At 44.2% G+C, this 25190-nt stretch overlaps 1 protein-coding gene across 5 annotated transcripts in view; it reads left to right on the forward strand.

Moving 5' to 3' along the window:
* The window catches only part of Nr4a3 (nuclear receptor subfamily 4, group A, member 3), a 41370-nt gene extending 21690 nt beyond the window's left edge, over window positions 1–19680 (forward strand). For 4 of the 5 annotated variants that reach the window (XM_006537656.4, XM_006537657.4, XM_006537658.1 and 1 more), the window contains 3 exons: window positions 896–1095; window positions 4223–4401; window positions 16338–19680. In XM_006537656.4, coding sequence (XP_006537719.1) covers window positions 896–1095; window positions 4223–4401; window positions 16338–16585 — 627 coding nt within the window. In that variant the 3' untranslated portion in view covers window positions 16586–19680. The remainder of the gene's footprint in view (window positions 1–895; window positions 1096–4222; window positions 4402–16337) is intronic. The other variant, NM_015743.3, reaches the window with a different exon arrangement.
* The last annotated feature ends 5510 nt before the right edge of the window (window positions 19681–25190 follow it).

The raw sequence follows: 25190 nt of genomic DNA on the forward strand, positions 1-25190 counted from the left end.
ACCCACCTAACTTTTAAACACCTAAAATATGGCTTGTGGGATAAGAAACTGAATTTTTAATTTTATCTAATTTTGATTAAAACAAGCAGCCACAAATCCCCAAGTCTGGTAGCATATGGCTGTCTGGGCTCTGCCACAGAGGAACTCCCCAACCCAACACGCCTACTTCCAGATTTATCTCATAGAAATCCATCAACAGTGAACAAAATTCAATCGTTTCTCTTATTGGTTAATTGGTTAATTCTCACACACCAATGGACATTAGAACCACCCTTTTTGATAAAAAAGCAGCCTGTTGGACCTATATGCCCCAGAGTGACCTGGGATTGCCATTTCTAGCACACGGCTAGCTGTTGCTGGTTGATGTTACCAGTCTAGAGACTATACATTGAAACTCTCTGGCTCCTAATTGAAAGCATCCTATTGGGAGATCACTATGCTATGGCAGAACCCACTAAGCCAGAAGGCCTACTCAGACCCAAGGTCCTAAGACAGTGGTTCCCCTGTGGACAGTGGTTTGTCCCGTGGGATGCTCTGTAGAATCATCTGTGAAGCTTTTAAAGTTTCCAGTGGGCAGATCTCACTCTGGACCACTTACCCTAACGTTTCTGAAGGCAGAACCAAGACACAGATGCTTTATAAAGCTCCCTAGATGACTTCAGCAAACCCCCACACTGATGGGTCTTAAAGGAATTTCTATCTGTTGGATAATAACAATAAACTCATTTTGTTGTATCCCAGGGCCATTGGAGGATCAGATGAGGCTGTGAATGTTAGTGGTTTGTTAAGTGGGGGGTAGGATTTAGGCACTGGCATCTAGGCAGAGCCAGTCTTCAATGGTGGTGCCATCCCCGTGCAATCAGGGTAAGGCTGCTCTCTGTGCATTACTTTCCAGTACTGTCCCACCGACCAGGCCACTGCAGGCACAGATGCTGAGCACGTGCAACAGTTCTACAACCTTCTGACGGCCTCCATTGACGTGTCCAGAAGCTGGGCAGAAAAGATCCCAGGATTCACTGATCTCCCCAAAGAAGATCAGACGTTACTTATAGAATCAGCCTTTTTGGAGCTGTTTGTTCTTAGACTTTCCATCAGGTAGGTCCTATTGTTCTATCTTCTCTCAGCCTCCTCATTTGTAACAGTGAGGAGTTTGTTCAAGACGCAAAGATGAAATTCATTCAAACATGCAAACACTGAGAAGTGAGGAGCAGAAAGCACAAGGAGGAGGGGGGAGGGGAGGGGGCAGGGCACCGCTGGGACCCTGGGTTCTAGTCTGAGGTCTAAGAGGAGTAGATACCTTAGGCCTCCAAGCAGAGCTTTGCCTCGCTAGAAACCCAGCTCTGTTCCATGCAAAACAGAGAGGATGGATTTGGTGGTCGCTCAAGCCCTTGGCCCCAGGACTGATCTCACGGTATAGGAAGTGTTTGTGGAAATACTGGGTTTGCCTTATGAGTTTCTGTTTCACACATGACTGTTGCACATGGGTTTCTGAAAGCTCCACAGCTGAGCTCTCGGGTCGAAAGATTTGGCTCACCCTTTACTGCGGAGTGGCAGCAAGCATGAGGGGGAAGTGGACTCTTTTTATTTTTAATTTATTTTTATTTTATGTGCATTGGTGTTTGTATACACGTATGTGTATGTGATACACATATCACTGTCATATCCCCTAGAGCTGGAGTTACAGACAGTTGTGAGCTGCCATGTGGGTGCTGGGAATTGAACCAGGGTCCTTTGGAAGAACAACCAGTGCTCTCAATCTCTCCAGCCCCAAGGAAGTGAATTCTATCTATCTGCCTATCTGTCTGTCTATCTATCATCTATCTATCTATCTATCTATCTATCTATCTATCTATCTATCCGTACCTACCTACCTATACTTGTGGATCAATAGGTTTCACTAGGTAGTTTAGACTCAGACTCACAGTGAGCCTTGAGCTTGGAATCTTCCCTGTCCAGTCTCCTGAATGCCGGGACCCAGATGTGTACTGCTCTGCCTAACAGTAAGTGAGTCTTCAAATAGCTTGAATCCAGACCTAAGCTCTTCTCCACACAGGTCCCTTTTTTAGGATAAAAAAAATTATTAGTTTTTATTCACCCAGGGCACATTTAATTCCATCTTCCTTGCTTCATTTCAACTACATACATCAGGGTGTTATAAGAAAAACAAGCATTTCCCTCCTTCTCTTCTTCTCCCATATGGTCCCATTCCATATCGTGACACCAGAAACTCCTGCATAAAATGTAGCTCCTGGGCTTTGTCCCCGTCCACTTTGACCTAGAAGTCTACAGAACACTGGAAACTGCACTGTGACGCATGCTCCCTTGATCCTGAAAACACTGGTCAGAAGTCCATGCTCAAACTCAGTGAGACCACTCTGTCCATCTGCTCCCTGTGTGGAAGGACCTGACGGAGAGATGGGGGCTCATGGCTGGAGTGCCTGGGTTTAGGTTAATTCAGAGCCAGTGCAGTACACACAAGAGTGGACTAAGCAGGGGAGGAGCCTCTATGCCGATGGAGCGCACCACAGCTCACTAAGCTCTCTGCAGTGCCCATGACCAGCACCTTCTCATCTTTGGCTCTCAGTAACTGCCAGCTGAGTGAAGGAACGAATAGAGCTATTTATCTGGAAGTGCAGACACTAGCTTGTGGATGCAATCGACCTAGAGAGAGAAACATGGACAAGAAAGTTAAGGAAAAGCCGAGATTAGATGGAGAATGAGTTACACCTAGCGCTCTCTGAATCATTCTGTGTGCTAGACACTGAGCACGGGCTTTCAAAAGCCTTCACTTTATTTAAATCCCTTTGCAACCTTAAGAAATGATGACTAAATTCCTGTTCCATAGATAAGAGAAAGGAAGTGCAGAGAGATGAAAGGAGTGGCCAAGGTTACACTGCTAAGCCATCATGTCGGATGGAGGTTCCAGGGCTCCTTTTGTAAGAAAGGGGATGGTTATAAACACATTGGCAAATTTAGAAACAGCCCTCTATAGCTCCCTTATTTAAGTTCAAGGAGCTAATACATTCTGCTGCCTTTGCCCCTGTGATTGGCACACGGAGAAACTTGTTGCTTTGAGTTTACATAATGGAATTATAGTGTCTAGCCTCAGGCCTTATCAGCTCCTGGCATTTAAGGAAATAAGGGAGCAGCCTTGACTGCAAGCCCCAAGGGGAGATCTCCCATTCTCGGCAGAGAGAGGCCATTGTATAACTTTACTTCAGGAGACCGCCTAACAAAGATCCATTCACCCCAGACAGGGGACCAACAACAATAGGCCAAAGAAATGATTTTTCCCAAGCTCAGGATGATGCACCCGTATGTTTACTGGGTTAGCTAACAGGATCATATGTGAGGGTTTGCTTACAGTAATGTGTGTGTCCCCCCAAAAATGTATCACCAAAAAGTCATACCTAATATGAATAATAACCTCCCAAAAGTTGCACAGACAGATCCCCTGCTCAGTCTCCTACCTCCTGTACAAGACAACACCGCCCTTGGCTGCATGCAACTGGGTGGGGCAGAGCTATGCACATCTGAGCATGGAAAGGCAGGGGAGAGTCAATGGCTATAATGTCTTCTGAGGGTCTTATGACCTGCTCCTCACTCCTGTGAGGGAACCAAGTAGGCCTGCTGTTGTGAGGGACTCCTATCAAGAATCACAGCTACGAGGGATTTCAACATAGTAACCGAAGTCATGTGCTGGGCTTCCCCTACATCAGTGATTCTCAACCTTCCTAATTCTGTGACACCCCCCCCCCCCCCAATACAGTTCCTCCTATTATGGTGAACCTAACCATAAAATTATTTTCGTAACTGTAATTTTGCTACTGTTATGAATTACTATGTAAATATTTGATATGTAGATGATCTTAGGAGACCCCTGTGGACACCCACCCCCAAAGGAGTCACAACCTACAGGTTGAGAATCACTGGACTAGATATTCTCTGAGAATTTGCTTCTCCACATTCCATCCCAGACAAGCCATTAGCCTATGCTAGCCCTAGGGAACAGGTGCGTTGGCCCATGTTCCTTAAGGACATCAGCTCAGACAGATGATGCCGGCGGTTTGGTCCCAGAAGCACATCTTTGTTCATGACAGTACTGCGCACAGCTTCCAGGACTGCCCATGTGATGTTGCTACCCATGTATTATGATGAGACCGTGTTAGCCAGACAGAGAAGACCTGTCTAATGTGTGCCTCCCTCCTCTGCCCACCCCTAGGTCAAACACTGCTGAAGATAAGTTTGTGTTCTGCAATGGACTTGTCCTGCATCGACTTCAGTGCCTTCGAGGATTTGGGGAGTGGCTCGACTCCATTAAAGACTTTTCTTTAAACTTGCAGAGCCTGAACCTTGATATCCAAGCCTTAGCCTGCCTGTCAGCACTGAGTATGATCACAGGTAAGCGTCAGCTGCCGAAAGCCGGCGACCGTGGCCTTCTTTCTCTTACCTGTGACCAGGTAGCTTGCGTGTTTCTGTATAGCTTACCACCAAGTTTCACTACTTTAAGCAAAGAAAGCATGTATCCACAACTTACTCTTATGAGCTTCTAGGAGAAAGGATCCATACTATTGAGTTGATATCAGAGCCCAGTTCCTCTGGAGCCTGTTAGCAGTTGACTTGGCTACTTCAGGGCTGTTTTTACAAAGGATCTCCAAAGATCATCTTAACCAGCCTGCCATTCCTGTGGGCTTCTTTCCAGGTCTTGTGTAGAGACCTAAAGTGCATCAAAGAGCTACAGCCTATGGAAGACAGCATCATTTACTAATCCTGGCTGGGAAAGAATGGAGAAAAATGGGTATTTGTCAAAAAGTGAAAACGACCCAACTCCACAGCCTTTTGAAAAGTTCAAAAACAGAAGTATAAAGTTTGTTCCGTTTCTAGAGTTGAGGAGCTAGCTCAGATAGTAAAATACTTGCCTTGCAAGCCTGGGGGCCCAAATGTGGGGTCCCCAGAACCCACATTTAAAAATGCTAGGTGTGATGGCATGAACTCATGATGCCAACACTGAGGAGGTAGAACAGGATGATCCCTGAGGGCTTACTGGCCAGCCAGCCTCACCTAACTGCTGAGCTCCTGACCCACCGGTGAGAGACTTCATCTCAAGAAGGGTAGATGATATTCCTAAAGAAGATAGCCAAGATGTCCTCTAACGTGCACACACACACACACACACACACACACACACACGCTCAGTTGCTACATTATTCTACTCTCTTGCTACATGTCCCATCACCCTGTACCCTGGGGGTGCTGCTCTAGGCTCCCCTTCACCCTTCATCCTTGCAGTTTCTTGTTAAGTTGGATCTTCATCAGTGGGCCTGGTGAGAAAGTGTCTTGAGGTGCCAGCTCCAGAAGGGGTTAACTGGATCTGAAGGTTCCTCCTCCCTTGGGTCAGACTCAAGCCCAACTTGGCTGATGGGCTGAGAGCCAAATTCAGACAGGCTGCGCCCTTGGCTAGAGGAAATATTCCCCAGATAGGTGATCCTGATCATGTTCGTCAGCAACGCTGGCCTCTCCTTTCTAAAACAGCCTTGCTTTGCAGAAGCCAATGCTTCTCAACCTATAGATCACAAATCCTTTGGGGGGTCAAGTGACCCTTTCACAGGGGTCACCCAAGACCATCTTTACATTAGATATTTACATTGCAATTCATAGCAGTGGCAAAATGACAGTTATGAAGGAGCAATGAAAATAATTTTATGGCTGGAGGTCACCACAACATGAACTGTATTAAAGGATCACAGTGTTTGGAAAGTTGAGAACCACTGGCCTCAGCACCTGCATCTGCTTATGTCAGCTGTGAGCCCAAGTTTGATGTGTCTGTGTGCCCCCAGCGGCCAGGCTAGGCCTGGGCCCGACTCTCCCCTCCTGGTCTTTGGTCCTGGGTGAGAAGCTTGGTTCTCACTAGGGCTGTCGTAGTATTCCAAGGCCGTGAAACAAAAGCAAAGACAGCCTCAGAGGGCATGGATTCCACTGACAGGGCCTTCTGATGTCATAGCAGAACACGTAAAACAAATAGCTGTTTAAGACCCAGGCACTTCACTCTAAAGACTCTAAGGAGACTAGCCCCCAAGGTCATTTTGTCATCTAGCTCTTCAGCTCCACTTCAGACCCATTCAGCATTTCTGGGACAGGTAGACATCCAAAAACTGGAAAGTATAAAGTAGGGCTGAGTTTATTTACAAAAGGCAAACTTGAGAGGGTGGGGCTTTAGCTTTCTTCAACAGTTCCTTGATACAGTTCCTTGCTGTATCACTAGGGGAATAGGAGTTGAATATATAGCCACTGGTCTAGGTGCTGACTCACATGTCACTGGGTTTTCAAAGATGATGACGTGCATGTCTGGAGGACACAGGATGTGTAAATTCATCCACAGGATGCTGAGGGTTGAACAGAATGTGGAGATGCTGGAGAGGGGATCAAGTGTCGAGAGACCACAGACTGGGGAGCAGAGAATGTTCACAGGCCAGTGTGGTGTGGAAAGAATAATAGCTCTAAGCATAAATAAAAATCTCCCAAAGCTATTGGAAATATGACTGACCTAAGTGTCACAAAGGAAATGGCTAAAACATCTAGTGTTGGGAGAAGCCACTAGACCTACAGAAAGAGAGTGTCACGGGTTACAGAACCTTTCCTTAGCCTTCCGCACCCAGTGAGACCCAGGCATGTGGGGTCTGTCTTGAGATCAGTGGAGAGCCACGGAAAGCTTTGAACAGTGGAACGATGGCCAGACTTGCATTCTAGGATGATCTACAGTGGCAGCTGGCTCTGAGCACAAAGTAGGTCAGGGAGAAGCAGAGGAAACAGCGAGTCGTATAGCATAGGGGCTGAGGCTCACAAGGAGAGCCTGGCTCATGAAGCCAGTTCTTGCTTTGTTTTGTGCTATGGAGGTTAATGGACACCAGGGTACCAGGTGTTCCCAACTCATAGGGTCCACATAGCATCCAGAATAGAAATTAAGCGGAAGGTGGTGCTAGTCTCTGCAACCCATTTGTGCTGTGCTGTGATCAGAGCTGACCAACCCACTGCCCACTTGGGTAGAGATTGCTGGAGGAAGAGGCAGTTTGGCATGGCAATTAAAACATGGGTTTCTGGTTCTGGTAACCCCCTTATTAAACTGGAGTCTGGTGTTTCTTTAGCAAGAATTATTGAGTAGCATAGCTGTCTTCTCTGTACTTGTTTCCTCATCCACAACATGGGGATAATAACATCCGTTCCATGGGGTGGCAGTGTAGGTTATGAAAGACTGGGTTTATGACACAGCCAAACTGGACTCATGGAAGACCTTAGATCTCCTTATGCCTTGGATCATATCTCCTTGGAGTGGGATTGACAGAAGCTCCCTCAAGATGGGGTCTGACCTGTCCTTCTCTTTGGAAACCTTGAGCAGTATAAAATCAAACTCAGTGTCTTGAAGAAAAGGTGGTAGCTTTATATGGCAGTAAGAACTCACACCTATAATTCCAGCACACAAGAGACTAAGGCAAGAGGATTGTGGGTTCAAGGCTAGCTTGTCCTACATGGTGAGTTTAAGACCGGCCCGTCTCAAACAAAACAAGGCAGTATAGAATGTTTGGCGACTATTTCCTTAGCCACTTAGGTGACTCAAAGGACAGTGATCACAAAAGAGTGAGGGAGACTGGATGGACCGAATGATTTGTATGTAGGTCTTTCTCAAGGGTAACTCCAGTTGCTACCTTCATTCCTGACAGCCTTTCTAGAGCAAGCTGTCCGAGGTGCTGCAGATACCACACAAGCAGAATTAGCCCTCTAATCCCACAAAACTCTTGGGATTTGGTGACTGGGAAGGATCTGGGATGCATAGGAGCAATGGGCAATAGAGGAAGAGCAGTGCCCAGGAAGCACCCCCACTGTTGTGAGCAGCCACTGTCCGGTGAGTGGGCAGTCCCAAGGTCTTGATGTCTCAGGATGCCTCATAGTCAGAAAGTGGAGCAACAGATGAGCCCTAGGAAAATTCATTCAAAAACCTGTCTTATCTGAAACCAGACAGGCACCTGGGAAAGGGAGGAGGGATCTTAGTCCATTAGCCAGTCTTGCTTTCACAAAAAGCCTTCAGAAATTGGATAGTGGTGGTAGTTTACCCAAACATGATGTCTCTCCCCACCCACCAATTTATTTTCTTCTTCCTCCCCTGAAGTACTGGGTGGTGAGATGGGACAGGAAGTAGTCTCTTTTTGATCAATCTCCCATCCTACAGTAATGGGGAGTTCCCCCACAGTTTGTGGTTTTCACATGTTTTCTGGGTCCCCAGTTCATCTGCCCTAACCATTGCCTCCTGTCAAAGCCACATCCCTGGAGCAATGTGAAGGCTTTGCTTCTTTGACATTGATGGGGTGCAGTGTGTTGTTATCGGCTTGCCACCCTCCAAACAGAAAGTTAGTGCGGTGTTACCTCTTTACAAAGTTTAGGCATTGGGGCCTCTCTAAGCCAGGCTGTCGTTGTGCAGGAATAGGAAGCTGAACTGGGCATGCATCCTAATAACAGGAATTTTGTCATCTACCAAGATATGGTATAAGGAGCTCTATGCATGGTGGTTAGCCTTTAAATTCTTTGGTTTAGTTTGGTTTGGTTTTTGGTTTTCTGAGACAGTGTCTCACTATTTAGCCCTGGCTGTGCCTGAACTCTGTAGATCAGGCTGGCCTGGAACTCACAGATCTGTCTGCCTCTGCCTCCAGAGTTCTAGGTTTAGAGGCAGAAGCCACTATGTCTGGCAATGTTTAGGTTTCTGAAGGGATAGGTTCAGTGAAGAGGAAGTCTGGGTAAACGGTACGTTATGGGGAATTAAGAACACTCAATGTGCTGGTCATGAATAACTTCCTAACGCAGTAGCATTTCGATGAAAAGGTCACTCTAAACCAGGGAAACCAGAGATCCAGGGCATGACCATAAAACAGCCCAGCACAGTTGTGGGGAAATCATGGACAGTCAAAGTGCTTTCTTCATGGATTTAATCATATACATGACCAGAGCGGAAAGAGGAGAGCATTTCAAGGAGTCCAAGCAATGATTCTGAACGACTTCCTGTTCTGAAGCAAACGTGAGAGCAGAGGCAGGAATCTACTCTGGAAGATAGTGTTGCCACCTCCCGGGGCACCAGCTTGCACACAGTCTCTGGGCTCTGGGAAAATGTAAAGGCTTTTCAGTGAAACAACTGACTCATTGGGATATTTGCCTTGTTACTATGAACTATAACCTTGGGGTATAAGCATGAATTTCCTATCCAGTGATCGATAGGGGAATATGTTCTAAAGGGTCCTTTGGAGCCAATAGCAGAAGAAATTTTGATGCCCAAGTGGAGTTTTGTTTTTTGTTTTTTTTTTAATTTCCCAAGGTGTTGTTTTATAGATTCAAGGTAGAACAATGAGTTCTTTCTCTTCTATCTATTTTTCCTGGTCTTCTTGGAACATGACCTCTAAGATGGAAGAAAGGCAGATCTAGGGGCAGTGTGAGATCAGCACTTGGCTGATCCCTCACCCTGTCGCTCCAGAGCATGTCTGCTTGCTTTAAATATCTGGCCATTCTGATTTTTCCATCAAATAGAGCTATCAGCCATGTGGCAAGGGCAAGTATGGATGTGGAGATTAAAGGTCTGAGTTCAGGTCTTCACATGGCCACACTTGGGATATACTTTGGGGGCCCAAACAAAAGTCTAAATCCTGCTGTCTGGTGCATGACCCGTATTCACCGAACACGTGTGTTGTAAATATCAAATATCAGCAAGTCTCTCAAATTAGGAAAATCTAAATAATTTTTAGCCCACCATTGTTATTAGAAAATAGCCTGACTCCCTGAGAGATGCCTAATTTCACTTAGATTAATTCAGTCGGTGTCTGTGGCGCTCTGCCACATGCCAGGCGCAGAGTCCCTTCCCTTTAAGGAGTCCATAGTCTTAGAAAGACAGACAGAAAAGACAGCTTTGTGCACCTCGACCTAACTTGTGGCTCCCTGACCAGTGTGGGTTCTGGGGCTGGCCAGCAGTTGGCAGAGGACACATGGTTCAATAAGTGGCAGCAGTGTGACTTCCTAGAGACAGAGGAGGGGCTCAGAGCAGGAAGTCCTGTTACATGTTTGCTGTCTCCGGAACAGCCCCATTTTTTTTTCTTCCTCCTTGGCTAGAACTGTGTCATCATCTCAAAGTTGGCCAGTGGCCCAAGACCTGCTCAAGAAAGCTGGCTTGGGGGGATGGGCTACTGTTGAATGCTATCCGTCCCTGTCTCTATGCACTGCCTTCTGCTCTGAGGAGGAGATCCTGGGGCTTCTCTTATCAACCAAGAGGCAGAAGTGTGAACTGTGAAATAGCAAACGTTAGCTCAATGTAAGAAACCAGCATCGAACATTGACGTGGGAACAAGCTTCTTTGGGAGAGGGCTCTCATAGGCAGTAAAATAAGATGCCTTGGGAAACGGGGTTTACCGAGATGAGGTGAACATAGGATAGAGATGCTGCCCAGCAGCTTTGAGGGCAAGGACTCCCTAGGGCTGAGCTTCTCCACCCGGCATACAGAGCATTGGACATAGGGTTAAGTTACATATGCTAGTTGTGTGGGCCTGGAGCAGGGCCTACGGTTGTGCGTTTCTCAGAGGTTCCTGGGCTTTGTTGACTCCTCTGGGATGCGAGCCACTCTTGAGGAACAACGGAACCTATTGTCAATTAGGACTCTTTAACATTAATGATAGCTAATATTTTTTTAGACCGTACCTGGCACTATGCCAAGAGTTTCACATATGTGGTTTTAGTGTTGCTTAATAAATCTGGAAGTACCTGGGATGGATCACAGCAAGGAAGCCAGTCAAAAGCAATTAAAACAACGCAGGCAGCAGATATTAGAGATCTTGTCCAGAGGAAATTCTCATTGAGAAAACACAGATGCAAGGAACACCACACAGAGAGTAACTAAAGATTCTGGAATAGGACCCCAGGGAAGGAATCCCCAGAGGTTATTATGAGTTTGGGAGAAGGGAGATTTCTGTACCATTAGCAGATGAACTCAGAGCCATGGCTGGCACGAAAGGTAATGAATGGAGTTTTAAAAACAGCGTATTTGCAAGTATTTATTAAGTGTCTACTATATTCCAAGTACCTGACATTATTCCAAGTACTTGCTATGTAAAGATCATTTCATTCTCAGAGCAAGACAAAAAGCAACTGGCATTTTTAGCCCTCTTTCACAAGTGTGGAAACGCCCCAAAGTCACCCAGCTCACAACTGACAGAGCTGAGAGGCACGAAGAGGGGGGCTTCTGCCTGGGAAGTCTGGGAGTTTGGAAAGTTCTTTAGTACCGGAGCTTCTTAAGGGCTCCCAGCTCATTCTTTTCATTTGAGCAACTTTCACGCTGAGTATCACTTAGTCATTTCCTAAATGACTTGGATCTTCCAACTTACAGATTCATCTACCTGATGTGTATTCAGCACCGTTGGTGTGCTAGGTTTGGTGCAGGACATGGGAGCACAGAAAGCAAATACAGGACACTTCTCCCGGGGAGCTTAAACCCAAGGAGAGAGGCAGGCGATTGTCACGTGAGGATCAGATTTCAAACTTGCTTGTCCTGCAAAGGGAGACCCTGTACTAGAAGAGAATCTGACCTAGACAGGAGCCAAGGAGGAAACTTCCTTGACAGAATATTGGATCTGAGAGGAGTAGATCTTAACTGGCCGAGGGGGAAGTACATGAGCAGTGCTTTGAGTGTCTCATTATTCCACTCTGTCAATCCCATCCACTCCCTCTACTCCCCTCTTCTCTACACCACTCCTCTTCCTCCTTCCTCTCCTCCTGCCTTCTCCTCTTTCCCTCTGACTCCCTCCTGCCCTCTTCACACTCAGCACAGCCTTCTGTGACATGGATATCTAATATGCTAATAGGAATCCAAACATGTCTTTAGATGCGAACTGCCCCACACAGTAGATTGAGCTGTTTCCTTCACTGCTCTGACCCCACTGGCTACAGTACTGTTTGCCCCAGAGTAGGTACTTAATAAACATCTATTGGAAGAAGTAATTAACCACTAGTTAATTAGGTCCACAGAAAATAGGAGGTTGCTGAAGGAAGGCCAGTTTATCTCAGGATAAGGAGAAACTTTCTAACAGTTAGAGGCAGTTGAAGGCAGGTAGTCAGCTGGTGGTGAGAGAAATTCTCAGATTCGGTTTGAAAGAAACTGGCCGCTTGCTAACCTCAGCCCTAGGCAAGTCACTTAACTCTGAGTCTTCTTACATATTAATTAGAGAAAACATTTGCCTTGCCTCATTCTGAGCTAAAATAATCTTAGTAAAAGAGTATAACCTAAAGGCTATTAAAGGAATTCTATTCGCAGGTTAAAATGTCTGACCTGCCAGGGTAGGTGGAACCTGATTCTGGGGTTTGTAATGCCGTAAGTGCAGATTCTTCTCTTAGGTGGGAGTTTAAACAAAGCAGATAAAATCTCTTCTCATGTACATGCACAGTGTTTTTGATGTATGTCTAGTACTTAGCCACGACTCTAAGAGTTCTGTCTTGACATCTTGGAAACATAACCCTGAAATGCAGGATTGTATAAACCCAGTGTATAAAGCTCGTTTGGTTAAATCATTGGAGGGGGTGACAACAATTTTTTTGGTTGCTGTTGCTGACGAGGATTCAACCCAGGGCGTGTGTGCTAAGCGAGCACTCCACCACTAAGCTACACCCCTCCTGCCCAGAGAAATGTTAATCCTCCATGTATAAATCTCTGTGAAATGAGAAAATATCTGACTCCCTCTCTCCCTCTGTATTATGGACTCCACACTTCAGCTCTGTAGCTGTTTGCTAATCTGCAAGGGGTGGGGGAAGTTCCCTTTAACTAAATGTCAGTGATTAGAATTTTAAGGAATTTTAAATTGCTGAGAAGGTCCCAGACAGTTGGTGACTCCCTGGTGAACTGAAAACCTTGCTGGCTGCTGGCAGGAGTATACACAGAGGCTGAATTTTATCTTAGCTCCTATGGAAAACTAAAGAAGCCACAGCTCCTGTGAGTGTTCACAACAACAAAGACAGGATGAGGTGTCTTTGGCTCCTAACAGGAGTGTCTATGAATTCCTCAAGGAATTCCAGGCCCGGTAGATCCAGCTGGCAGGAGGTATCGATCTCCACTTCAATTCACTGAATAAATAATGGTTGCCATAGTTATTGAGCAGCCGCCACTGGCTGGAGAGCAGAGAAAACTCCATGCTCCCTTCTGTGAGTTTGGCCAAGAGAAAGTCTAGCTCTAAGGTTCCACAATCAATTGACAGCCCCGCCCCCAACCACCACATCACACCCGACAAATTGCTCAGTTTCTTCATCCTGATAATGAGCATGGAATCTTGGATGTTCTGTGAGACAGGAGGCCCTGGAAGGATGGAAGGACCTCAGTTAATGGACTGGCATTTGATTGTGAGAGACACCTCCTCTTCCCAGCTTGTAAATCAGATTTAATGTGTCTCAATGCTAATAGAATTAAATATCGGCAAGTTGGTGTTTGGTTGTGTTGTCCATATGACAGGATTTTATGAAGGGCCATCTCTTATCTTGTACTGTTTTAACAGTATTCTCCAAATAGCACTAACCCAGACATTTTAAGAGAAAGGTAAAAGAGCCATTCAGTTATTTCACAAATATTTTCATCCTTTTTGTGAAGAAAATAAAATACACTTCTTTATAGTATGTGTATGTGTGCGTTTGTACACATTCCACAGTGCAATTCTGGAGGTCAAAGAGGACAGACAGCATGGGGGAATCCATTTTTCTTCTTCTTCTTCCGTGTAGAGACCAGGGACTAAACTCAGATCATCAGGCCAGGCAGCAAATACCCTTACCTGAACAGTCATCTCACCAGCCATAGATTTGTATTATTATTTTTGCATAGACGAGATAATAGCCTGGGAGCTGTTTAAAACTCTCTTCTTCATTTAATGTTACTGGTATTTTTCCATATTGTTTAATACTCTTCATACTTATCTCTGATAGCTTCAGGATCTTCCACTGTCTTGGCTTGCTGTTATTCATTGAACAGTACCCCATTTTTTCAACTTTGCCCCTCTTCCCAGTGCTTGCTTTGTTTGAGTTCTTGTGTGTGAGGTGGTAACAGATAAATGTTGTACCCAATGTTTCCATACATATGGGGTTGCTGTTTTTGTTTTCTTGACTTTCTTCTTTGGATAAATTCCCAGGAATTGTGGTAGCTTGGTCAGAGGCTATGGACATTTTTATACCTCTTGAGTTTACTGCCAAACTTGCCACCTGGTTCTGTGCTTTGGGGAGAACACTATAAACTTTCGGCAGCTCACCACTGCAAGCAGGATTCCCTCTCAGCCTTCAGCACGGGGGCTCTGCATTTAGCAAACCAAGTGGGGAGGTCTGAACCTGGCTAACCAGCTTATAGTTTCCTAGTGCAAGCAAAGGGAAGAGCTGCAAGGCTTGGGGACACTGAGGCTCTGTTTCTGTTTAGTCTTGCAGCTGCCTCCTGGTCACCAAGTGTCAGCCACTGTCTCAGGTGCTGACTCTCCTGGTGGGTGGTGCTCTACAGTTGGTATAGGTAATATCATCTCAGTTTGAGGACATTTACCTAAAAATCACACTTTTCTGACAATTCACTGTCCGATGTTTAAGTTGAACAAGAAGAATAGGACTAAGACTTGTGTGTTCCCTCCCTCGTAGGAAGACATTGAGTATTGTAGAGACTGGGTCCCAGGCAGAGAGCAGAGCCAGAATTGGATTCAATTCCAAACCCGGGGTTTCTTTCTCTATAAAACACTTCATTACACCAGAAACCTGCAAGCCATAATTCACCGAGATACTGGGGGCAGTGATGGACTTAAATACATCTTAACTCTGGAAGGGTCGTTAGGAGCCCTTAAATCCAGCCTCCTCTCTTAAGGCCCTCGTGAAGAAAGCACTTATCCCAAGTCATATCCACTGACCACACTGTGAGAATGCAGGTATCCTGCTTTTCAGGCCCTTTTTATTTGGGACAAGAAAGAAAATTGTATTGGTAGTTGTTTTCTTTAGCTTTTGCTTCAGAGAAATGACTTTTCTTTTTTTTTTTTAAAAAAAAAACATTTCTAGCACCTTTTTTAAAAAAAATTTATTTATTTTTTATTATATGTAAGTACACTGTAGCTGTCTTCAGACACACCAGAAGAGGGAGTCAGATCTCGTTATGGATGGTTGTGAGCCACCATGTGGTTGTCGGGATTTGAACTCAGGACCTTCAGAAGAGCAGTCGGGTGCTCTTACCTGTTGAGCCATCTCACCAGCCCCAAGAAATGACTTTTCTAACAAGACCTATGACTAAAACAACTAAATCTAGGAGAGGTTAGAAGTTAAGGCTAGATCACTGTTTAGAAAGATATCTTCTACCCCTCAAAAAGTGGAGTTTTATATAAGGATCAGATTGAGGAAGACACCAAGATCAATGCTCTCTCTCTCTCTCTCTCTCTCTCTCTCTCTCACACACACACACACACACACGAGCACACATGAGCACACGAGCACATACACACACATGAATAAATATGGGTTTTAGATATAAATCTAACAATAGAAGAAAATTAGGAATAAAGGATACCCCAGTCTTCCCTTAGAAAAGAGGTTCTACTTTACAGCAGCTGTAAAAGTCTCTTGTATGGGATGTCAGGCTCCTGTGTCATAGCAAGACCCAACATTGTTTTCTAGCCAGAGAACAATTCTTCCTAGAAGATGGGCTTCAAATGCCAGCTTTCTGCAACTGTATGATGGGAACCCTTTTCTGTATAGTTTTGTGGAATTAAGAGATACTCTCCATGTCTTAATAAATGCCTGCCCCATGTCCTCCCAGGCCTCTCTCTCTCTCTCTGCTGTGACTTTTCCTTCTCTGCCTGAGAGGACTTGTGTGTTTTGTAGAGTTCAAGGCATAGGTCAAAACACAGGAAGGAGAGGTGGCCTTTCTTGGCACTGGCTAGCATGGAGCCATGGGAACGCACTTAGGACCAGGAGCTAAGAGGCTCACATCAGTGATTTCCACCCCAGTTTGGGACAGAAACATTAATTCACTTTCCTGTATCAAGCCAAGTGGGCAAGGCTAGCTATCCAGCACTGGATTCTCCTGCTTCTGCCTCCCCATAGCTAGAATTACAAACATGTGCCACCATATCTGGTGGGTTCTGGGGAATTAAAAGCAGGCCCTGACTGAGTTTCTAACTGAGCTATCACTCCAGTCCACAAAGGCCCATCCGGCTGTAAAATGCCTAAACCTGGCTGACGGAAAAGGAGAGAGACCTTAATTAGGACATCTAGTGCCTTTGACCTGCTCCCAAACTTACCAACTTCTCTCTGTCCTTCTACAGAGCGACATGGGTTAAAAGAACCAAAGAGAGTGGAGGAGCTATGCACCAAGATCACAAGCAGCTTAAAGGACCACCAGAGGAAGGGACAGGCTCTGGAGCCCTCGGAGCCTAAGGTCCTGCGCGCGCTGGTAGAACTGAGAAAGATCTGTACCCAGGGCCTCCAGCGCATCTTCTACCTGAAGCTAGAGGACTTGGTACCTCCACCTTCTGTCATCGACAAGCTCTTCCTTGACACCCTGCCTTTCTGAGCAGGGGAAGCCTGAGCAGAGAGCTACTTGCTCTGCTGGCACCTGATCATTAAGTGAGCAAAAGAATGGGTTTGAACACCTTCCACACTCACTGTCCTTCCTTCAGGGGAAAAGCAGCTCCCGTAGAAAGCAAAGACTTTTTTTTCTTTTCCTGGCACCTTTCCTTACAACCTAAAGCCAGAAACCTTGCAGAGTATCGTGTTGGGGTTGTGTTTTATATTTAGGCTTTGGTGGGTGGGTTGGGAGGGGGTAAATAGTTCATGAGGCTTTTCTAAGAAATTGCTGACAAAGCACTTTTGGATGATGCTATCCCAGCAGTGGGGTGGGGAGAAAGGATAATATAACTGTTTTGTTTTTGTTTTTGTTTTTGTTTTTAAAAAAAAACTCTTTCTGGGGAATATGATTATGGTTGCTTTGTATTTAAAAATAAGAACAGCCAAGGGCTGTTCACCAGGGTAGGGCTGTGTCCTACGACGGATCCCTTTAGGATATACTTCCTGTGTCAAGGGTAGATACGTGGTGCAAATGAGGCAGAAAATTCCCTTTTCTTCATTTCTTTCTTAAAAAAATGGCAAAAGATGAAAGATTATCTACAAATCAGACTTAGCAAAAATGATAATGGCTATTTGCTTCCATATACAAGTGCAATTTTTTAGAGTGCTGTCTTACTAAGTCTTGTTTGTGAACTCCCCCTTATTTTACATGAAAATAAGAAGGAGGCAGTCATGCTATGAAATGGCGCGCTCATTTTCCTAGCTAAGGCTTGATCCACCTGCCCTGTAGAACCCTTCGGAGGTGTGGCCCTTCTAAGACTTTCAGGCCATTCTCGATGGAATTCGACCCCTGATGACTATCCAGCCATCCTGAAGGGGGATCGGGTTATAAAGTGGATTGCATACAACTGTCTTCGCTGTGTTTTGTCAACCTGGACAGAGTTCTCTAAACCTACTTCAGTTGTAGCAAGTTCCTGATTCATCCACTCAGAAGCCCAATGAGCACTGGTTGACTCAATCAAGTGTTAACCCTAGGAGAACAAGCAAATAAGTAGGAACTGGGTCATACAGGGTAAACACCAGAGATGATAAGGATATATATATATATATATATATATATATATATATATATATGTATATGTATATATATATACATATTAATTTTTGTTATTGGTTAGAGACAATTTTGGAAAGCAAGAGAATCATCTTTTTTTAAAAAAGAGAGAAGAAGAAGAAGAAAAGATAGTATTAACGTGAGTTCTAGAGAAGGTTAGTGGGTTGCGGTTCAAAATTCCGTGTTTGTGCCCCCTTTTATATGTTTCTACTGTTGATGCCATATTATTATGAAATGATTTGTTGCATAGTGTCCTTATTTGTATGAACATTTGTATGCACGTTATATTGTAATAGCTTTGCCTGTATTTATTGCAAGACCACCAGCTCCTGGAGGCTGAGATACAGAGTAATCAAATGGGGTGTTCGTGGTGACTTGGATACACCAATTAGAAATTAAATAAGCATATATATATATAAACATAGCCGGTTACATATATATTTATAATGTGTCTTTTTATTAACCATTTGTACAAGAAATGTCACTTCCCACGCAGTTACTTTACCCTTCACTTGCAGTGACCTTTAAGGCAGCACTGTTTAGCACTTTGATATGAAATTTTTGCTTATGTTTTGCTAAATTCTAATAATGTTTGAAGATTTTAAGGTCTAAAAGTCTTTATATTATATACTCTGTATCAAGTCAAGATCCCTTTGGCCGTTTTGCTAAGACTCAAAAACTTTGAATGTCAAACTGATGTCACAGTAGCTTTTGTTAGCTTTTAATCATTTTTGCTTTAGTTTTTTTTTTAAAAAAAATAACAAACTATACTGTTTATATTGTCATTAAATTATACAATCAAACAAATGCCAAATGAATTGCCTAATTGCTGCAAAGTGTAACCCAGATAACAAATCATATTCTCTCCTCTTTTTGCAACTCATTCAGATGTTTGATCTTGTGTTTTGTTTGTATAAAGATTGTATGAACTATATCACCTTCCTATCAAGGTGACAGGGCTTGAGATGTTAAGATTTTTGAACTTCAGACTTGGAAGGGGCCTGGCTCATCATCTGGTCAGATCTATTAAAATTCACAAAGGAGAAAAGTGGGGGCCCGTTGCAGGGCAAACAGCTAGCAACAGGATAAAGGCTCAGACTTAATTCACCTTCCCTTAGTCTCCCCCACATCTTACTGCATCTGTAGGAAAATAAACTTTTAAACATAGTCACGCATACTAACACTTTACCAGCAGACAGCCTTGAATAAAGTAGTACTTTGGCATTAATTTGTTGAGCTTATATGCAAACATAATAAACATTATTAAATATCAGGAAAGCTAACATTTCACACGAGATCGCTTCAGACCAAATTCAATTTGAATTTGAATAAATTAGAAGTACTGAGCGTACGTAACCTTCTTGTGCACCTTGAGTATTGCAAAGTTGCTCCTTGGTTGTTGGTTTTTTTTGTTGTTTCTTTTCGTCCTGTCTGAAAGGCAAAGCAAAACAGCAGCACGGTGCTCTGGGAAATGCTGTTCCCCCTTCTGTCCTCACACCCACAGATTGAAGGGAAAGAACTGTCTAAGCATCTATCTGCTGGTTTGAAGAATGATGAAGCCGTTTTAGTTAAGGGCCAGACACTAGTGCTGAAAGAAAAGACTATACAGCCAGTGTTCTTCTGTCTTCCATAGTTATCACAACTATGAGAGCCTCTTAGGTCATCATTTTGAAATGTTGACACCCAAGTGTACCCAGAGTGGAAGGCACACTAGCTCTGCAGAGGACAAGCATTAATGCAGGTGATTCCTCCCGCTGACTGGAGTGCAGTCTCAGTGTGAACCCGCCCTCAGCAGGAAATGGGAATCCACTTGCTGTTCCTGGAGAGTGCCTTGCTTTTGTTTCAAATGGCCGAGTCTCCCAAGCCCTTCTCCTCTAACAGCATTGCTTTTTAGTAAGTGTGTGTTAACCTGTGGTTTGAAAGAAATGCTCTTGTACATTAACAATGTAAATTTAAATGATTAAATTAAATTACATTTTACCAATGGCCACTGGTGTGTTGAATGAGCATGCTTCCTTTAACAGCTTTCTCTTAATCGGTATAGTGAGATTTACTGTGAAGTCTTTAAACGCATCCACAAATGGATTTTTTTTTTTTTAAGGCTTAGTGATGCTGCAAAGTTAATAGATATTCTGAATCGGGAATAGATTAAACCTCAGCGATTGGGAAGAAGGACGCTCTAAATTCAATAACCATTTATTGAATTTTTCCTGGGGGCAAGGCATGCTGGGTGGGCCTAGAAAACACACACACACAAACACACACACACACACACACACACACACAGTGCTAACTGCAGATAACGTGGATGGAGCTAACCATTTGTTGGCTAGTCTCAGAGGCAAGGAGGGATCATTTCTGCATCAGAATGATACTGTTTATCAGCATCGAGGCTGTGGTTCTCCAAGACTGAGCAGTGAGCACGACACCACCCCCACCCACTCCTCCTGGTCCTTTCTGTTCCTTCTGCCTGGATCAGAAACCCCTTCTTTGCGAAGGCCTCAGACACAGTTTTGATTCAAACTCATCCCAAAACCTCACAGAGTCTCAGCACAATATGTCTTTTTGTGTGTTGAAACCTTGAAAGGAGAAGTGATTGGATTGTCCAAAGGCAGTGCATCATTTTCTAAGGAAGATCAGCAGTGGGCATTTTCTGCGACATCTAAATCCATGTGAAACTTAGGAGCGAGCAGACTCATTAGCTCAAGTAAAAATATGCTCAGTAAGAAGTGAAGGAAAGACCCAGCAGCCTTCCATCTGTGTGTGTATTAAAGTAAATGGTAAGGCAAAAGCAATGCCAACAGCAGCAGTAAGTAAATCAAGCCCTCTTTTGGGAGACCATGGAGACAAAGGCCTGGTTTGAAGAAAAAGGGGCAGGAAACCATAAGTAAAGCAGATTTACCTGTAGCTGGAATTTTATACATGTGCAAGGGTGAACACAAGAAAACTCACTGGTGACTTTTTTCCATTGTGGAAAGGACACATTACACCACTGTATCACCATTGTACCTACACTGTTCAAGAGCGTTAAGTGCATTTACACTGAGGGAGCCTTCTCAGGAATTTTCTCATCTTGCAATGCTGAAAACTACACCCACTAAGCACCTGCGAGCCTTTTCTGCTTCTGTAAATTTGACCACAGGGTTTGTCCCTTTCTGTCTTGCTGATCTCACTTAACACGATGCAGCACGTGCCAGAATGTATTTCTTTTCTAAGGCTGAACACTCCATTGTAAGGTCTAGTCTACATTTTGCTCATCCACACCTCTATCGGTGCATACTGGAACCACACCCACCTTCTGGCTACGGTGAATATCTGTGCTGTGAACAGAGCAGTCCGAATGTCCTCACTCCCTGCTTTCTCCTCTCTGGCTAATGCAGGCTTCTGGGTTTAAGTAGGATTTAAATGCTTTCCAAGGATAGTGTTGGTCATATGTGCATTTTGTTGTGGTTTTGATTTTAGTGGTTTGGGGTTTTTGTGTTTTTGTTTTGTTTTCATTTTGTCTTAGCTACTGATTTCAGGGGGATCCTCTCCCAGTTCCTTCTTTCAGGAGAGATCTGAAATGTTCTTCTCAATCATGGATGTTGACAAACCTTTGTTCTAGAGCCAGAATAACAACTGAAAGAAACCTAAAATCTGAGAGGCTCTCTGAAGTGGTTCAGATGCATGTCAGTGAAAGCACTCAGCCCATTGAAAGATCCCAAGTGGCAAAGGATAGGTCTGTAGTTCTGCTGTTCAACACTCTCATGTTGGATAGAGTTCTTCAGGAAATGTTTCTAGAACCTTCCTCGAGATTGTCCCCAAATTGCTCAGTGACACTGGTGGGGAAGCCATGGCTTCTGTTGCTGCAGGATACCCTCCCAACCTTATTTATTGCCCCCACCTCAGTATCAGGCCCAATCTGAGTTTCATCAGAGTCAAGGAAATCATGAGCTCCTTCTGTCGCCTGTTATGTGCTCACCCCTCATAGCTTGAGAGGTATTTGACTTTCAGGGAAGAAAGGAGAGACCTAACATAGATTAGTCTCCTACTGTTTACACCAGATACTCTAACAAGCCTGTTTACCCAAGCTGTCATCTAATGCTTAGTATTTCTCAGACAGTGTGGTTTCCCTCAGTCTGAAGGGGAGGAAGGAGGCTGGGAGATCCCATAGAGAGCACATGGGATTTGAATGCAGGCTGGTACCTCCCTAGCATTCCTCACTGCCTTCTAGAATTCAGTAACCACCTGATCCTGCCCTGAACTGAAGCCACCTAATCCCAGTTCCTTGCTCACCAACAAAAGGTAATTCCATCCCAGAGGCACAGGCCCAATCCAATACACCAATGGTTCTCCCCTTTCCCAATGCTGCGATGCTTTAACACAATTCCTCCTGTTGTGGTGACCCCAAACATAAAATTATTTTGGTTGCTACTTCATAGCTGTAAATTTTGCTACTGTTATGGATCATAATGTAAATATTTTTGGACATAGAGGTTTGCCAAAGGGTTCACGACTCACAGGCTGAAAACCATGGCAATACACATTTGTCCTTCCTTCTTTACTAACTCCTCAAACTGCTGGGTTCTCTCCAGGCCCTGGCCATACTGCCTCCACCCCCAGCTCTCAAGCCTTGTCCCTGGCTAATTCCAGGCCCGCTGGACTGCATAGGAACCTTGAGCTGCCGTCTTGAATTCCCTTTGGGTGCTTCTCTTGAAATACCAGTGTTCTCTCTCCTCAGCGCAGACTCCCACTCTGGGATCCTATGGGAAATTAAGATAATATAAAACTGAAAATGCATAACTGATTAAAAAGTCAAGTATTTCACATATACAGAATTTATTTAAAAGTCTCCCAAGTAACTAAAATACACACAGAGAGAATGCCGCAATAAACATTTCTGAACCAACACAAGAACATTTGGGATTCCCTGGTGTCCAGTTAAATTTCCCTTCCTCCCTCATATTCTGAATATTGGATTTCCATTGGCTATGATTTGTATGGCTTAAATATTGTGGGAATATAACTAGTCTTCTGAAACTAGTTTTCACTTGGGTCAAAACTCTACTTGAGACCTCTGTATGTCGATGTCGTACAGAGCTCCAGTTACTTAACTCTGACTATTCCTTACTACCTCTCGTAATTTGCTGTAGTTTCTCTATTCATCTTGCTTTAGCCAACGCGTTGTTTTCGGCTCTTGCTCTAAGTTCATGTTGTGAGCATTTTTATGTACTCTCCTCGTGAGCACAGGCAGGAATTCCTCCAGGTTTTGAAAGTGCAATCCGGGCACCAGCAGCGTCAGCCTTCCCCGAGGCAGTTAACATTCTAGAAATGTGACTTTTGTCCCCCATCCCAGACCAGATCAGCAACTTTGGCAAGAGAGGACCTATTAGGTTCCATTTTCCATGACACCTGAATCTATGGCAATATCTTATAATGGTGGTTACAAAATAACATCTTATGATGTTTTATGTCTATTCTTTTTAATAAATAAACTTAATCTGTTAAAAAAATGTATGCCCCTTACTTTTCAGAACCAGATAACCAGTCCCCATTTCCCAGTTTTTTCTATTGCCATCTTGAAGACTAGAAACGTCAGTACTATATTCACATGCCATAACATCTTCTAGATAGCATTTGAGACGGTACAACTGTCGCCTGGCCCAGAGATGGCTCTATGTGTGGAAATATCAGCTTGGAGGAGAGTCAAGGACACTATCACCATAGGCAGTATCTTAGGACAGCTTATAAATAAGCGAAAGGCTGGTGTTGGAGCCTGTCTGATTTGTATTGTAACCCATATGTTAGCTAAGGTCTTTTTCTCCCTGGGATCTAGAAGAGATTATTTTAAACTCTGTTCTACAAATAGGAAGGTCCAAAGACCTCCTCGAGATAACTACAAATTCTGCCCGTTTTGTTCCAGCTCTGGCTTCAGGCTCCTGCTTCTGTTTCATCAGCTCTGCTCGTGGCTCTTCTTGCTCTTTTGCTGACGCTGGCTCTGCATCTGTTTCTTGCACTGCTCTAGAAGAGCTGAGACCTCTCACATCATTTCCACTCACAAATTATTGATAAGACTTTATCAAATTCTAGAAACCCATCTAAAGTGACAGTTGGTGCTTTTTTTTTTTCCTTTTCTTCTCCATCCTTACATCAGGACTGTGGGTGCCACCTTAGACGGGAGAGACAAAGATCCCACCTACAGACCATAGGGAAGCGAGCTGGAAGGGACTGAGTCCCTGGGGATTCTGTGAACTAGCCTGTTGGCTGTGGATAACTGATCAGTAGACTTTCTGTGAGAGGAAAGTGCCTCTGAGGTAAACCACAGTATTGGAGCAGAACTGCATCCCAAACAACACACAGGGTGCAACAAAAATGCTTGTGTGGAAGACAGGTGGGAAAGATTTAGGAGTGATAAAGACAGTGGCTCTGTATGAGTCACTCATGTTTGGTAGATACTAAAAATAAACCACCAAGATTTCTATTCTAGTTTGCTTTCTGATGCTGTGATAAAACTGACCAAAAACACCTTGGGGAGGACAGAATTTATCTGGCCTGTACTTGCAGGTCACAGTCTATTATTGAAGGAAGTCAGGGGCAGGGGTATGGGGGCAAGAACCACGGTGAAATGCTGCTTGCTGGCTCACTCTCTGGCTCACAATTAACTAGACTTCTTCCATGCCACTCACTGGCATATAAGACCCTCCTACAGTAGTTAAAAATCAAGGCAATCTGCCACATACAAGAGCCTTGACCAGCTTGATCTAGGTGATGCTTTAAGGATGGAGACTCTCTCAGATGATTCTGGGCTGTGTCAAGTTGAGAGCTGAAGCCAATGAGGAAGCATCTAAGGCCACACAGGTTTGTTCTTTAGCCATTCAGTATTGAGCAAGACCTTGTGCTATCTTCCTCTTCATAACTTGTAGACCTGCTGGTATACTCTCAACATTTCCTTCTTATTTATGATTTCTCTCTTATTATGTTCTTATTTATCCCTAAGATAGCCTATTTGGCATTTCCCAATTCCTGAGAGGGAAAACCTGATTAGTCTGGCTTAACTTTTTGTGCTCGGCCACATTGAAGTTGCTGGACACTAAGTAGTAGTAGGTAGTAGGTTTCCTTAGGTTTCTTCAGATGTGGTTGAAAAAGACATGCATTGACCCTTTAGAAAATGTGTGTGTGTACATGTGTGTGTGCACACTCACATGTTCATATATATGTACACATATGCATGTGGATGGAGGTCAAAGGTCAACATCAGGTATCCTACCCACTTTCTTTCCATCTTATTATTAGTTTTTTTTGAGGCAGGGTCTCTCACTGAACCCAGAGCTTACCAAACCATCTAGGCTGACTGACTAGCAAGTTCCAGGGATCTGCTGCCCTTCTCTGTGTCTCTAGCCCTGGGAATCACACCACCATGCCCAGTTTCAAATCCAGGTCCTCATGTTTGCACAGCGAGCACCCTACCTACTGATCCATCTTCCCAATCCAAAATATCTTGACTTGGATGGTTATACTC

Source organism: Mus musculus, chromosome 4, assembly GCF_000001635.26.
Source record: "Mus musculus strain C57BL/6J chromosome 4, GRCm38.p6 C57BL/6J".
Classification (NCBI taxonomy): Eukaryota; Metazoa; Chordata; class Mammalia; order Rodentia; family Muridae; genus Mus; species Mus musculus.